The sequence below is a fragment of the Carassius carassius genome, chromosome 22 (genome assembly GCF_963082965.1).
Source record: "Carassius carassius chromosome 22, fCarCar2.1, whole genome shotgun sequence".
NCBI lineage: Eukaryota > Metazoa > Chordata > Actinopteri > Cypriniformes > Cyprinidae > Carassius > Carassius carassius.
Window position 1 is genome coordinate 13,263,592 of NC_081776.1, and position 14,950 is coordinate 13,278,541.

General features: G+C 41.4%; 1 protein-coding gene across 4 annotated transcripts in view; it reads left to right on the forward strand.

Annotated features, from left to right (window-relative positions):
* Nucleotides 1–14,732, forward strand: part of LOC132099005 (voltage-dependent L-type calcium channel subunit alpha-1C-like) — a 131,304-nt gene extending 116,572 nt beyond the window's left edge. For 2 of the 4 annotated variants that reach the window (XM_059505353.1, XM_059505352.1), the window contains exons 31-47: nucleotides 597–644; nucleotides 2,392–2,529; nucleotides 3,479–3,544; nucleotides 3,688–3,779; nucleotides 3,861–4,017; nucleotides 4,211–4,338; nucleotides 4,472–4,568; nucleotides 4,652–4,754; nucleotides 4,857–4,958; nucleotides 6,412–6,539; nucleotides 6,629–6,763; nucleotides 7,569–7,909; nucleotides 9,504–9,620; nucleotides 10,358–10,479; nucleotides 10,582–10,679; nucleotides 10,763–11,107; nucleotides 11,746–14,732. In XM_059505353.1, coding sequence (XP_059361336.1) covers nucleotides 597–644; nucleotides 2,392–2,529; nucleotides 3,479–3,544; nucleotides 3,688–3,779; nucleotides 3,861–4,017; nucleotides 4,211–4,338; nucleotides 4,472–4,568; nucleotides 4,652–4,754; nucleotides 4,857–4,958; nucleotides 6,412–6,539; nucleotides 6,629–6,763; nucleotides 7,569–7,909; nucleotides 9,504–9,620; nucleotides 10,358–10,479; nucleotides 10,582–10,679; nucleotides 10,763–11,107; nucleotides 11,746–12,096 — 2,568 coding nt within the window. In that variant the 3' untranslated portion in view covers nucleotides 12,097–14,732. Of the gene's footprint in view, nucleotides 1–596; nucleotides 645–2,391; nucleotides 2,530–3,478; nucleotides 3,545–3,687; nucleotides 3,780–3,860; nucleotides 4,018–4,210; nucleotides 4,339–4,471; nucleotides 4,569–4,651; nucleotides 4,755–4,856; nucleotides 4,959–6,411; nucleotides 6,540–6,628; nucleotides 6,770–7,568; nucleotides 7,910–9,503; nucleotides 9,621–10,357; nucleotides 10,480–10,581; nucleotides 10,680–10,762; nucleotides 11,108–11,745 lie in introns of all 4 variants that reach the window. The other 2 variants (XM_059505351.1, XM_059505355.1) reach the window with 2 other exon arrangements.
* The last annotated feature ends 218 nt before the right edge of the window (nucleotides 14,733–14,950 follow it).

The window sequence follows — 14,950 nt, forward strand, 5'->3', positions numbered from 1 at the left end:
TCTCACAGATGCACATTTGGAACGAGTTATACCGTTGACCCAGTTCTGTAATGTGTGTGCTACATGCATGGTTGGGGTTGCCAAATCCTCTGCAGTTCTATCTCAAAGGAATAATTTAATCAATCCTGTTGTCATCGCCTCTAACAGCATGAAACATAAAGACAGACATTTTAGTCTATCGTGGCACTGCAGAGGATTTAGAAATCAGTCTCTCTGCATGTAGAAATTCAACACACACCTACATACAGTCACACATACACTCACTCACTGCAACACACACACCGTAATAGACCTGCTGAGAGATTCTCGACTCTGCTCATGAGAGATGTCGCATGTGTCTGCGTGTGTCACCAACTCATCCTCCAGTCTGCGGCTGCAGAACAGCATATGGCTCCTCCCCAAACAGACCATGTGCTGTAGCGCCCTCAGCTGGCAGAAAGACAGACATGCTATGAGGCGTCTCCCCTGCAAGACCCGATGTACCTCAAAACACACTTACGGACACTTTACCACACGTATTCCCACACTAACACACACAGGTGTACAGTGGGTGGTTGGCGCTGCTATAGCTTTCATCTGTCTGCCTTTCTTTAAAGCCAGCTGACCCCTCCTCCTCTCCCCCCTCCTCTGTGGTAAGACCAATGGTACGGACCAACGGTAACCAAAGCCCCACCTCTCATTCCACCCCCATCACCTTGTCGACCTGTCCATCGACGCCTGTTATTCACCATGTGACTTCGGCATGAACGCACGTGTTCTCTCTCATCACTGTGGCATTGGGCAGGCACATGTATATATGCTGGTAGTGTGTCCATCGCCTCAACCTCTCCCCTCCCCTAGGCTGCGATGTCTGTCATTGGTGCGCTGTAGTCACATGGTTATCGCTCTTTCTGTGTGTAGTCCAGTGTCGGCTTCTGCTGGTCAGCTCTGGTGTGATAGTTCACCACTGACGTTGCAGAGCTCTGAAATCAGCTGAGGCTTGTGGATTTCCTGTGCAATGTCCACATGCATGAAGCTAACTCTCAGTTTTTCTTGGTTTTTGTGTTGTGTTTTTCAAGGGCATGTGTGTGTAGATGTAGGTGTTCGATATTTAAAGGTGCACTGAGTCATTTTTTTCATGTTGTGCTTACACTGACACCTAGTGGTGTGGATGCAGTGCCTAACCAAAAAAATTAAATTGCCTATGCAATTCTAGAAATGCTCAATTCGCTGAATTTATTCCACAAGCGGAAGTTTCAGATAATAGGGGTCTTGCCAAGATAAAACCAATAGCATTTGGTTAGTCATGTGATCTCAAAATGGCGGCTTCCACGAGTTGACCCTCTCTGTGTAAAACAAAACTGTGTTTGGGTGACTGATATGACTGCTGAATTCATTGTAAATAAGTGATGATTTTAAGCACTTTTTTATTCATTATAACACAATATAATTATTTTTGTAGAAACTTTTTAATGAAGGAAGAAAACTACTGAGTGCACCTTTGAAACAGAAAGTCGCAACTTTGTGTATATGTTTAGATTATATAAGTGAAGTAAAATATCAGATTTTAAAGAAGCACTAACAAATGGATAAGCCCATTCCTGCCACATAAGAAAAAAATAATGCTTTGGTAAATCATAATTTTGACAAAATTATGAGATGGGGAGTCAGTATGAGATAAAGATTTATGAACTTATAAAAATTATGACATAATAAGATATGAAGATAAGTCAAAATTGACATACTAAGTCAGTTATGAGATAAGTCATAATTATGGTCTTATAGTCATTAACTTTGTAGACATTAGTCAATTATAGACATCATAGACTTTGTCAATGTTGACTTGTTTCCTAATTGACTTATCTCGTAATTTCGATTTTTTTTGTCTTTTCAACTTGTCCTAATTGACTTACTATTTTATAATTTCGGCTTTTTTTCATAATTAGGAATTTGTATCTCATAATGACTTTTAATGTCATTATTATAATTTACCAAAGCATACCATCTGTAAACATTTGTGGTTTAGTGTCTGTGAATGTGACGCATACACAGATGCTAATATCACTCATGAAATATAGTGTTATATGCTTCAATGGCAGGTTAGTTCTATAGGGCATTTTATAAAGTATATATGATTAGATTGTTACTTCAGGGGTGTTGTGTATTGTGGTAGACATCTATAAATGCTTTGCATTCATTTGGAATATTGTCATTGTTTCATAAAGCCACCAGACATCCTTTGTGTTTCTGTAGTTTGCTATTGGTGGTGTTTAACATGCTGTTGTAGACATATTAACTTGATTGTGTGTGTGTGTGTCACCTTGAATTGGGTGGTGTACAAATGGTTGGGTGTATATATGTGTGTGCCTCTCCATGAACACGCATATGTGTGTGTTTGTAATGCTGAAAAAGGGCCTCCAAAACACTGAAGATAACGCCAGGATTTCGATCACATTCTTTCGGCTGTTCCGTGTGATGAGGCTGGTGAAGCTCCTGTCTCGGGGCGAGGGCATTCGGACGCTGCTCTGGACCTTCATTAAATCCTTTCAGGTGAGTAGAATGAAATTAGACAGCACTTTCTTGTGCAACTGTACAGAGAAGTTTGCACTGTGGTCCAGACTTTATGCCTAAGTCATAGTCAGGCTTTGTGAGCAATTGAACATCAGCAAACAATCTAATGTCCTGCCACTTTATTATCCTGTTTATATTAAATAAAATGGTAAAATGTACCAAAGTTTGGGATCAGTAAAAACATTGGGGTCAATTAAATAAATGCAATTTTTTTATTTTATTTTATATTCATCAAAGAATACTAAAAATGCATGAATGTTTTTACAAAAGTGTGAAGGGTTTTCAGCATTGATAATAATCTGAAGAGTTTCTTGAGCACCAAATGAGAATATTAGAATGATTTCTGAAGGAGTAATGTCTGCTGAATATTAAGCTTCGCCATCACAATAATTAATTACACTTTAATATGTATTAAATGTATTTTAAAGTGCAGTAATATTTCACAATATTACAGTTTTACTGTATTTTCTGCCTTGCTGAGACTTTCGAAACCAACTGCAAACTGGGTGTTGCTTAAAAAAAATAAATAATGCATTCATTGAATTTCATCATATATTTAAATTAAATTTATGCATTTAGCAGACACTTTTATCCAAAGCGACTTACAGTGCATTCAGACTAACATTTTTTACCTAACGTGTTCCCTGGGAATCAAACCCACAACCTTTTGCACTGCTAACGCAATGCTCTGCCACTGTGCCACAGGAACACTAAATACAATTTTTTTATATAAAATTTTATTTATAAGAAATATTTAAATATTTTACTTCTTATTTCTAACTACACACTTGTTATTTGACTATACGTCATTCGGGTTGAGAGTCAAAAGGAGCTAAAAGGGGCTGTTGAAATGAAATGTTTATATTCCTGCATTTTGTGTTCGCTCTGTGTATTTAATCCTTCTCCATCTCCCTTGGTTTGTTCCCAGGCGCTTCCCTATGTTGCTTTGCTGATCGTAATGCTGTTCTTCATCTACGCCGTCATTGGGATGCAGGTCAGTCCCAGCGTCTTTTGCTTCACACTCTCTCCACAGCCTCCCCAAGGAATGTCTCCACGTCTGCTATGGCTCCTGTGCTTGTACTTGGACATGTCGGTGTTGAGCGATTCATGACGGATAATGTTTTTGTCACTCTACAGATGTTTGGTAAGATTGCCCTGAGGGACAACAGCCAGATAAACCGAAACAACAACTTTCAGACGTTTCCTCAGGCTGTTCTGCTGCTCTTCAGGTCAGTTTCTCTCCCTCTCTCTCTCTCTTTCACTCGTTTAATGTCTCTCTCTCTCTCACATTAGCTTGTGTATTTCTGTAGGTGTGCAACAGGGGAGGCATGGCAGGAAATCATGCTGGCCTGTTCCCCGAAACGCCCGTGTGAGAAGGGGTCAGAGGTCAACCACAACAGTGAAGACTGTGGCAGCCACTTTGCCATCATCTACTTTGTTAGCTTTTATATGCTTTGCGCCTTCCTGGTGAGTTGACATCGATATTCCTTCCCAGTAAGCAACTGTGTTACTGTAAATCAGCTATGAAATCATCTCCACCAGCATGGCGTCCTTTACCCTACTCTGTACAATGTTTACTGTATCCATAATAACAGAAGCAGCGGGTGTGATTCAGGGGTCTCCTTAGCACAAGATGATTCCGATCCTTCCTCTCCCACAGATCATTAACCTCTTTGTGGCCGTCATAATGGACAACTTTGACTATTTGACACGTGATTGGTCGATATTGGGGCCGCATCACCTGGATGAGTTTAAGAGGATATGGGCAGAATACGATCCTGAGGCCAAGTCAGTCACTTCCTCTTTTGCCTTCTCACATCTGCTCTATCCCAGTTGAAGTTTCTAGATCTTATTATTAATAATAATTTGAGTTTTTATTTGTAGCGACTGAAACTGAGATCTGAGTGTAATGTGGTTGCAGGGGACGGATAAAGCACCTGGATGTGGTGACGTTGCTGCGCAGGATTCAGCCTCCCCTTGGGTTTGGAAAGCTTTGTCCACATCGAGTGGCATGCAAGGTACAAACACAAATTATAAAATGTGCTAATTCTGTAGTGCGTGTAAAAACTTTACTTGACTGACTTAATCTGTACATTTGCAGCGGCTTGTGTCCATGAACATGCCTCTCAATAGTGACGGGACGGTGATGTTCAATGCAACTCTCTTTGCTCTAGTACGAACGGCTCTACGCATCAAAACAGAAGGTGTGAATATGTCATAAGCAAGTTCATAAGCCTGCAACAAAATCAATTCACATGCCAACAAACATGCACAGAAAAGTCACTTTTTGTATGTGTTTGTGTCAGGTAATCTGGAGCAAGCAAATGAGGAACTCAGGGCCATCGTGAAGAAGATCTGGAAGAGGACCAGCATGAAGCTGCTGGATCAAGTCGTTCCCCCTGCTGGAGGTGAGTAGTGGCAAAAGGTCAAAGGTCAAGCATTACATTCAAAAGTTTGGGGTCGATAAGATTTTTTTAAAAGAAGCCTCTAGTTCTCACAAAGACTGCATTTATTTGGTCAAATGTGCGAGCTGTGCTGTGGTAAACATGGAACTTTTCCTTGACATGAAACGATAAATAATCAAACCTCGGATCCATTGCTTGACAGAACTCCCCGAAGCGTGCCCCATCCGCGATACTGATCGGTCTCATGTCCTTACAAATGAACGATATTATTTTATCCGTTATGGCCTCTTGTCGTGTTGCAGACAAAGAGCTTGTGGCAGGCGATGCAAAGTAACGTTAAGTGTCAAGACGTGACTGTTTAGCTGGAGTTCCACACATTATGCCATGCTCATTTGGGTGCACATTTTTGAGATGTGACCTCATGTTGCTAGTTGTCGAATGGTATGCTAACTGTATCTTAAATAGCTTGCATACAACTTTATCTCACGGGTCAACAATTTTACCTCACTTTCTCTGCTGCGGTCGAGTTGGGCTCTGCACTTGCTGGCATCTTCCATGAAGACGCGTCACCTTTCAGCAGTGATGCTGTGCCAGACAGTGCGACTCCTGTGACCTGTCCCTGAACCCTCAGGCGCGCTAGCGCGCCCACTCGCAAAGCAGACAACCACGCCTCTACTACCGCGGGCGTTTTTTTCCACATTTTTTTTATATTCGAATATTAATTTTCACCTTCGAAATTTTTTTTTTTTTTTTACTATTCGAATACATATTCGAATTTAGAATATTCGTTGACATCCCTAATACATACTAAACATGAATATGTATCCTTAAGCTATTCAATAGTTATTAAAAGACATACACAATAAGTGATTATAAACATGATGTGTGGGTCAAATGTGTGGGTTACATATAAATGAATATGGAGTTAAGCGATGGACTGATATTCATTTATAAGTCCTTTTGAGTTCATTTTGGTCCATTTATATCTAGAAAAGACAGTTCCTGTGCCATTCTCTGACAAAAGATGTTCTGTGGAGACCAGAGGTGAAAAGGTCTCCTTAGAAATTTCAGTCTGGTTCTGCTAGGTGGGGGGAAGTCAATCCAAGGATCTTGTTTATTACTCTCATGGGTTTACATGTGATGGCCGGCGTTGCATCTTGATTACTTGCCCCAAATTTGACAATCTCTTCTCCGAAGTGAAATTGTCAATAATTGTTCTAGTTGTGTTAATGTTGAAAGCTGTTCTGTGAAAGAGTTGGTTGGTTATCTTGCTTCTGACTTGTGGCACTAGGAATGATTTACAACCTCCTGTTGCCTTTCTGAGGAATTCCGGTCCTGTTTAAACCACAGTCCTAATCGACTCTTTAATTTGTCTGGTTCAACATAACTTCCAACCAGCAAGACAATCTAAACCCGAGTGTGTGTGTGTGTGTGTGTGTGTTTCCTTGCCCAACAGATGACGAAGTAACAGTGGGGAAGTTCTATGCCACATTCCTGATTCAGGAATACTTCAGGAAATTTAAGAAGCGCAAGGAACAGGGCCTGGTGGCCAAAATTCCTCCAAAGACTGCTCTTTCACTGCAGGTGGATACATAAGACCATCAGCTATAACAGAAAAGTGTTATAGTTTTCGTTTGTATATGAATGTGCCTGTTTGTGTGTGTTGTGACCAGGCTGGCCTGCGTACACTGCATGATATGGGTCCTGAGATCAGAAGAGCGATATCGGGAGACCTGACTGTGGAGGAGGAGCTGGAGAGAGCCATGAAGGAAACCGTGTGTGCTGCATCAGAGGATGATATCTTCAGGGTAAAGGTCTGATGTTGCCTCTTGTATTCCTCTCCTCCGCTCTGCTCACATCATGGCTTCTGCCGCCGGAGCTTCTGCCCACCTGCATGGGACCATCAGCCAGATCTTCCAACCGGGCTGTGAAGGGTTACAGAGCTGCTTGTTTAGATTCTTTGCTCAGCATTGAGGGCTTAGAATTATTTTTTCTTCATTTGTTATTAGGACAACAAAATCATTATGTTCATATTAAGTTCATAACAGCGCTTTGCCCTCATCGCACAGACCAGATGGTTATAAATGAGTGTTAAAGGAAAATCCAAATAGCTCTATTAAGTACATTTATAGTCAGCTTAGAAAAACAGGAATTCAAAGTGTGTGCTTCTGTATGTTCATTTGGCCTTGTTTATCTTGGTATTAATATTTGATCACAAGTAACACTCAATACAGCTGAAAAAGAGAAGGAATGCGTCCCAGAAGCATATTGAGATCAGAAAATTCACACTTAGTTTACATTAAAATGTCATGTCACTTCAAATTTACAACTGGCATTGAAAGTGAGGGTTTTTAGGTACAAGGCAGTAACAAATAATAAATAACATTATGTTGAGGTCTCGATAAAGTCATGTCATAATAATGAGAAAAACAAGACAAAAAATAAAGAATAGGACATAATGTTTAGGGCTTCTGTATTATGAGAAATTGCCTGCATGTAGTCATTGAAATCTACTGAATAATCACTGGAGATGTTAAAAGCAGGTGTGAATGGAGACGGACGATGAGGTTAGTGTAAATGTGAACACTTTCATGCGTATATTTGTCTTTGCAGCGGTCTGGAGGTCTCTTCGGTAACCACGTCAACTACTACCACCAGAGTGACGGCCACGCCTCCTTCCCACAGTCCTTCACAACACAGCGGCCATTGCACATCAGTAAATCTGGGAGTCCCGGCGAAGCAGAATCTCCCTCTCATCAGAAGCTCGTTGACTCCACCTTCACTCCGAGCAGTTACTCTTCCTCAGGATCCAACGCCAACATTAACAACGCCAACAACACCGCCATCGGACATCGGTACCCCAAACCTACCATCAGCACAGTGGACGGAAACACGGCACCGTCCCTCACCTCCGTCCCACTACCACGGCCCACATGGTGCTTTCCTAACAAGAGGTATGATGACACATGCTTTCTGTAGCTGCAAATGTGAGTTAGTGGGGAGTTGTTCAGGTTTGCCAAAATCCGGTTCCTGGTTGTGGTTTGTCTCGCCCCTGATTGTCTCGTGTGGACCAGGAGCTGTTTCTATGACACTTTCATGCGGTACGTTCCTCACACAAAGACCGAAAGAGACCTCATCACTTTGGAGGGCTGTCGTATGCTCTTTCCATACTTGGGTGGATCTGAAGCTAAATGTGTGCATCACACACAGATCCGCTCTAGCATTTCTGTGAGTGGCTTTCCTGATTGGCTGACAGCTAAATGAGCATGTGCTAGCCAAGTGGTTCTAAACTGGTTTTTCTGTCGGAACCCAGACTTTAAATTCTCAGCAACATGAACGTTGTTGTTGATGTTATTCTTGATGATAGGGGCATCTACCTAATCTGGACGTTTTCTACAAAGAACTCATAATAAATAAATAAAATAAAAGATAAATAAAATAAAAGATTAAATTAGATAAATGAAATAAAACCCATTCTATTTTAAGCGCAAAAATTATTAAAACTTAAATAAAAACTAAGCTATAAAAATAGTCAAAAACACACAAATTACAAACACTTCAATTTAAGCTAAACATAAAAAATCTAAATTAAAATACAAATGTAAAATATAAAAAGCGAATTTACATTATTATAATATATAATAGTATATGCATAATAATATATAAATAATACTAAAATAACAATACTGACAGATAAATTTGCAGCAAAATGGAAAAAAATGATAAACACACAATTACTACTTAACTTAAAATGACAATATAAAAAGCTAATAAAAATATTAATAAACACAGTAGTAGTATACAAGTAAAACTAAAGGAACACTGCTGTAGAGTTTGACTGAATGCAGGCCTTTTGACATCAACAAAAACAAATGGGATGAGCCTTTTTAATTTATAATATGAAACTGTAGCCTGTTCATCACAAGTAAGCACGTTCAAATGGTGAGTTGTATTAGTTTTCATATACTGTAGTTTTTCCAATACTTTCCCCCTGCTATCAGAACAGACTTCGCTCTCACTAGATAAGAACTGCTCTGCTAGTCCATGTACTTAATTGTGTTGAAGTTCGTCCTGCTGGTACTGGAGGGGCTCTTCATTTAGACCCAAATACAAAATCATCAATTTCACAAGCAGCTCTGACTGTTATTAAACTGAAAGTACTATATTCACACAGATTCAGTACAATCCTAAGAACAGGATATGCACTTACTTCCATTAGTGGAGCTCCAGTCTTCATGAAGTGCCCCTTGACAAAACCTTTTCTCCTTTTAAATCTAATATCATAAGGTTTCTCTGCAAAAATAATAACAGTGCTTCTGTAATGTGACACAACCAGTTAAACCTGTGCTGTAAGGTTTGTCAGACCACATCAAGCTGCTATGATGGATTGTGTTCACATTATAATAGCCTTATGAAAGATTGAGGAGAAATTAACTGCTTTTATCTGTATAGGTGAGCTTTCTTCACTTTCTTTTAACTTCTGAAAGCAGATGATGAAGATGGGCAATATGCTTGTAGTTCACCTGTGTGTTTTGATGTTTTGTCTAGCTCTGATTCCAGTGACAGTCGTCTCCCTATAATCCGGCGAGAGGAAGCATCTACAGATGAGACGTACGATGAAACACTACTAGATGAGAGAGATCAGACCATGCTCTCGATGGACATGTAATACTTCATTCTTCTCTTTTCGTTCATATCAGAATATTTAATACAACAATAAACCAGAGGAGGGCTTGAGATAGTTTAATGCATGACCTATAGTAGTTTGCTTTCTATAAATTGGTAAAATGGCTTACTAGAGGATGCCGAATCTGACCCCTCACCCCCTAATATTAATAGTGGCTTCCAAGCAGCGGTCATAATGGTCCCCAAAATAGAATTCATTTGATTTGAAGAAGATTTTACTTAAAAGAAATTACGTTTTATTCAGCAAAAACAACAAAAAAACATTTTTTTTAGACGTTTAGAATGTTACAAATGATTCCTATTTCAAATACATTTTGGAAAATTTTACTTTCTATTCACCATATACATCATAACATTTTTTTGCATGTTTTCAATATTGATAAATCTTTCTTGAGGAGCAAATCACATTTTAGAATGATTTCTGAAGGATCATGTGACACCAATGATCACAGCAATAAATTACATTTGAAAACACGATAGAAATGCCTTATTTTAAATAACATTACACAATGTTGTTTTTACTTTATTTTTTGATAAAATGAATGTTGTCTTTGTGAGCCTAAGAGACAGCCTTCAAACTAAATCTTTTCAAATTTTGTCCAATACTTATTTTTGGGGATGCACTTTGACCCGAACTTTGACAGTTTCGTGAGATTCTGGCTCCTTGATAGAATTATATTTTAAAGTTCTGAGTTCTGTGTGTTTGCGGGATGCAGGATGGAATTCCAGGATGAAGAGAGCAAGCAGTTGGCTCCCATGGTGGAGGCGGATGTAGGGGAGGAGAGGAGGCCGTGGCAGTCTCCACGGCGGCGGGCCTTTCTCTGCCCCAGTGCACTGGGTACATACTCACACACACGTTCATTACAGTTAATACAGATCAGTACAATCAGTAGTTCAAATGTGACCTTAAAGTCAACTGCATATCTGCTTTTCAACACAGGTCGACGGTCTTCCTTTCACTTTGAGTGTCTGAGAAAACATAACAGACCTGATGTTTCTCAGAAAACAGCACTACCACTGCATCTAGTGCATCATCAGGTGAACTTATGTGTGCACACACACACACGCTTGACAATTATTATTTTTGTCCTTTTCACTTATTCATCTTCTGGTTTTTAAAGGCTCTGGCTGTGGCAGGGTTGAGTCCCTTGCTGAGACGGAGTCATTCTCCGACGCTGTTCACGCGTCTGTGTTCCACACCTCCTGCGAGTCCCAGCGGCCGCGGCGGCGGAGGGCCATGCTACCAGCCCATCCCGTCTCTGCGGTTGGAGGGCAGCGGATCTTACGAGAAACTCAACAGCAGCATGCCGTCTGTGAACTGCAGCTCGTGGTACAGTGACAGTAACGGCAACCACAGCGGGAGCGTGCAGAGGACGCAGCGACCCGTGTCCCTCACGGTCCCTCCGGTCACACGCAGAGACTCCATATCCCTGGCACATGGGAGCGCCTGCAGCCTCGTGGAGGCGGTAAGCCTCATTTTCTCTCTCTTTAATCAAGACACTACAACAAGGGTGTCAAAAGGTGCCAGAGCCCTGCAGAGTTTAGTTTCAACCCTAATTAAACACACCTGATCCAACTAATCAAGTCCTTCAGGCTTATTCGAAAACTAGATTGTATGTGTGTTGGAGCAGGGTTGGAACAAAACTCTGCAGGGCTCTGGCCCTCCAGGAATTGAACTTGACACCCCTGCACTGATCATTTTTTAGATTTAGGGCCATTTTGCTTGCAAAATTGTCATCTTTCAGACTTGTGGATAGAAAACATCCAAAATGCAAGTTTAGGTGTTTGTTCTATTACACTTTATCTATTTGTGTCTTGCCGTTTTCTCAAAGGAGTTTTTTTTCTCATGCACCGAGCCAGCAATTTTCATGTCAGCAGCTCTTACATACACCAGAATTAACAGTTTTATTCCTATATGTATACTCTGAAGGTTTTAACAGATGGGTTTGTTCATATAACATTCACCTGACTTATATAACAAGTTATGCTTAAATATGGTGATTTCTGGCAGTTTACAGTATTTTCTGACTTATGAGGAATCCTTAGGAGCCTTTCACTTTAAGAGTATAAAGTGTTGACAAGTTCTCGTTCGTTCTTTGCTCAGGTGTTAATATCAGAGGGATTGGGTCGCTATGCACAGGATCCCTCCTTCATCCAGGTAGCGAAGCAGGAACTAGCGGATGCCTGCGACATGACCATGGAGGAGATGGAGAACGCTGCCGACAACATTCTCAATGCCAACGCGCCACCCAACGCCAACGGAAACTTGCTACCCTTCATACAGTGCAGAGACACTGGCTCCCAGGAGTCCTGTTGCAGCCACACGCTGGGCCTCTCGACCACCACGGGCTCCGACGAGCTTCTGGGGGTGGAGTTAGAGTGCTCCGAGGGGGCGGGGCAGCGGAACAGCACTCTGATGGAGGACGAGGACATGGAGTGCGTGACCAGTTTGTAGGTGGAACAGCAGCAGGGAGGACTTCCTGTGTCTTAGCCCAGCTCTCTCTGAGGACACTGCTGTCCTGCAGTCTGACCTGTCTGTTGCGTGTACCTACTGTAGGGGTATAAGGCCATTCTGCTTAGCTGAGACCGAGTTGGTTTTTAGTTCGTCCGTGTGTTTGCGAGAGCACGAGCGAGTAGGAGTGTGTACTGTACATGTTTGTGTGTGCGTTTCTAAAGTGCCTCACAGTTCCCACAACCTTGATTTCAGTAAGGAAACGAAACCCTGACCGAGCAGGGAATGAAGGGAAAAGATGCGCTGCCGTCGCTCAAGCAGTGGGGTCTGTCCGCCGGTGGGAGGACAGAGCGAGTTTGCGCTGACTCGTGTGTATGTGTGTGTGTGGCAGTAGGACTTGAAGGCCACATCTTCGGCGTGGACGTGTGGTGCCGAGCAGGTGGATCTTGAGGACCGTGTTGGGAATTTGCCGCCCGGGTTCGAGAGATGTTCAAAGGGACATATTGGAGTGGCTCTATATTTCCTTTCATGGGGCTGTCCATCCATCCGTTCATCAAGAGAAGTGTATTCTGCTCTGCAAGCGCCCTCACGTCATCCTTCTCCTTTAAGGCTTTCTTTTGTGTTCAGTTGATGGTTTTTGCTGCTTTTTGAGTTTGATTTCTACCCACAGTTCCCTAGTTAGCTTTTCTTTAAATCAGCGGAAGACTGAACTCCCTGAATTGCTCTTTCTCGTGTACCTTTACGGCTTTCAGGCAGCTGCTAGCTGTGCAAGGTACGGGTCATTCAGGTTTTATTTCCTTTTTTTTCAGCATTTAAGTGTTTGTAATGTTGTTTATCTTGGATTGCATATTTTTCTTAAATTATTATTATTATTATTGAAGGCGTTTAAGATGTTTATGCCAGATGCAGTGTTGTGAATCTAATGCCTCTTACAGACACACACACAAAAAATATTTATTTATTTATTGAAGAGTGTTCTGCCGGAGGGTTTATTGGTGTAGCTGTAAATGAGCGGTTTCACTCTCCTGGACGCAGGTAGCACTGACAGCTCTCATGGCTGCTGTTGGATTGGACTCACGTTTGCTCTGAAACTACTGATGTTTCTTCACTGCTGATCATTCAGCCGACAGCTGCGATTCTGTCACTATCCCACCTGCTCGACACAGGGAACGGCAGATCTTCAGTAGGTCAGTAAAGGTGCACTTTGAGGAGACGAGGGGTGGAGTATTCAGGGATGTCTGGGTAGCGCATCATAAAAAAAAAAAAAAAAAACTTCAATGTAGTTCACACAGGGCTAAATATATTATGAAAGTACCAACATCAGCAGTGTCATCATCATACAATGTTATTGATTGCTATTATTATTACTATTATTGTTAAGGATATTTTTCTGCTGGGTTTAGCACTGTTTCCATGCAGACACACAGAGAACTACTTATCAATCTATTATGCAAATAAGGTGTTGAAGCGTTAACATTGTGTTGGTAATGTGTCGACGGGATGGAAGGCGTCCCCTAAACACGTGCGCTGATGAGAAACCTGACCAATCCACTTCCAGGCATCTCCCTTTTCGTGCCACACTTAGACCGGGTTAGAAGTTCTGTCACCATTTTGCACACGACTTCAGATGATATGAATCTCTCTTTCCATGTATGAATAGATAATGGATTATTTTTGTCTAGCAAACTCTTCGCTTTCTACACCCGAGCATCCTGGCGTTTTTTTCCAGGCCTCGAATATCGCATTCAATCTCAAGTCTCCAGTCCTATGCCGTTTTTATTTTTTGTTGTCGAATGAGTTCCTGAATGTTTACAGGAGGTCTCTGCTCTTGAGGATGATGCAAAGCTTGTGGAAAAAAATGTGACAAATGTAGCCAGAACCCACCTGCTCTGTTCCAAAGCCGCCACCACACCCTCATATCTCCTACACACATGTACCATATGTCATTATGAGGCTTCCCCTGGCATATTTCGAGGCCTTGATTGTGTACGTGTGCGAGTTTCTCCGTGTTTAGCATATGCAGTGCGCAGAAATGAGCGTGTTTGTGTGGTGTACGTGCAGGATGAGTGTGTGAGTGCATGCATGCGTATGTGCTTGCATACCACAAGATATGCAAAAACAATGCAATAACCGTTTCCTTCAGAACTACAGCTGTACAAAAATCTAAGATTCAGAGAGAAATATATTCACTGGTGTGTATTAAGTTACAGAACTTTAAATTGAAGAAACCTGTCATACTTGAAATCGGGTGCATTTGAGTATTGAGTATTTTGAAATAATCTTGTGCAGGTCAGTTTGGTTTGATGTTTTTTCTTCTGTTGGTTTCAATTATCTCTGCATGAGGATTCTTTTGGTGTGTCAAGCGTTCCAAGTAACTTTTTTTTGTCGTTGTTGTCGTTTTCATTTGAAACATTGAGGAAACACTGATGACGAGGAGCGAAAGTGTAAATACAGTCGGAGGAGAGAAGCACCTCGGTGGGAAAATGATTTTGCATATCTTGTGCTCAGCTGAAAGGTGCATGATACGCAAGAGCAGCTCTCTCTGTTTCACTCTCGCTGTTTCCCCTTATCTTTTCATTCGCTCACCCTCCTTGTCCTTTTTTCGGCAGACATCACAGTAAAGGTGTTTTATCATGGCACCCGTGCGTCGGTGAACTGGCTCAGTTTAAATAGTTGGTCATGCACATTAATTCCCGCTATTATTTGAGGCTGCAAGCTGAAACATTAGAAATCCCCTTTCATTTCTCAAGTCTCATGGACAATCTGTGTTCGGCGAGGAGATTTAGTTTGGAAATAATAGATTTGGATGCTATGCTAGAATTTTTTGGTTTGGCTGGAGTCTAAAGAATTAACCTAG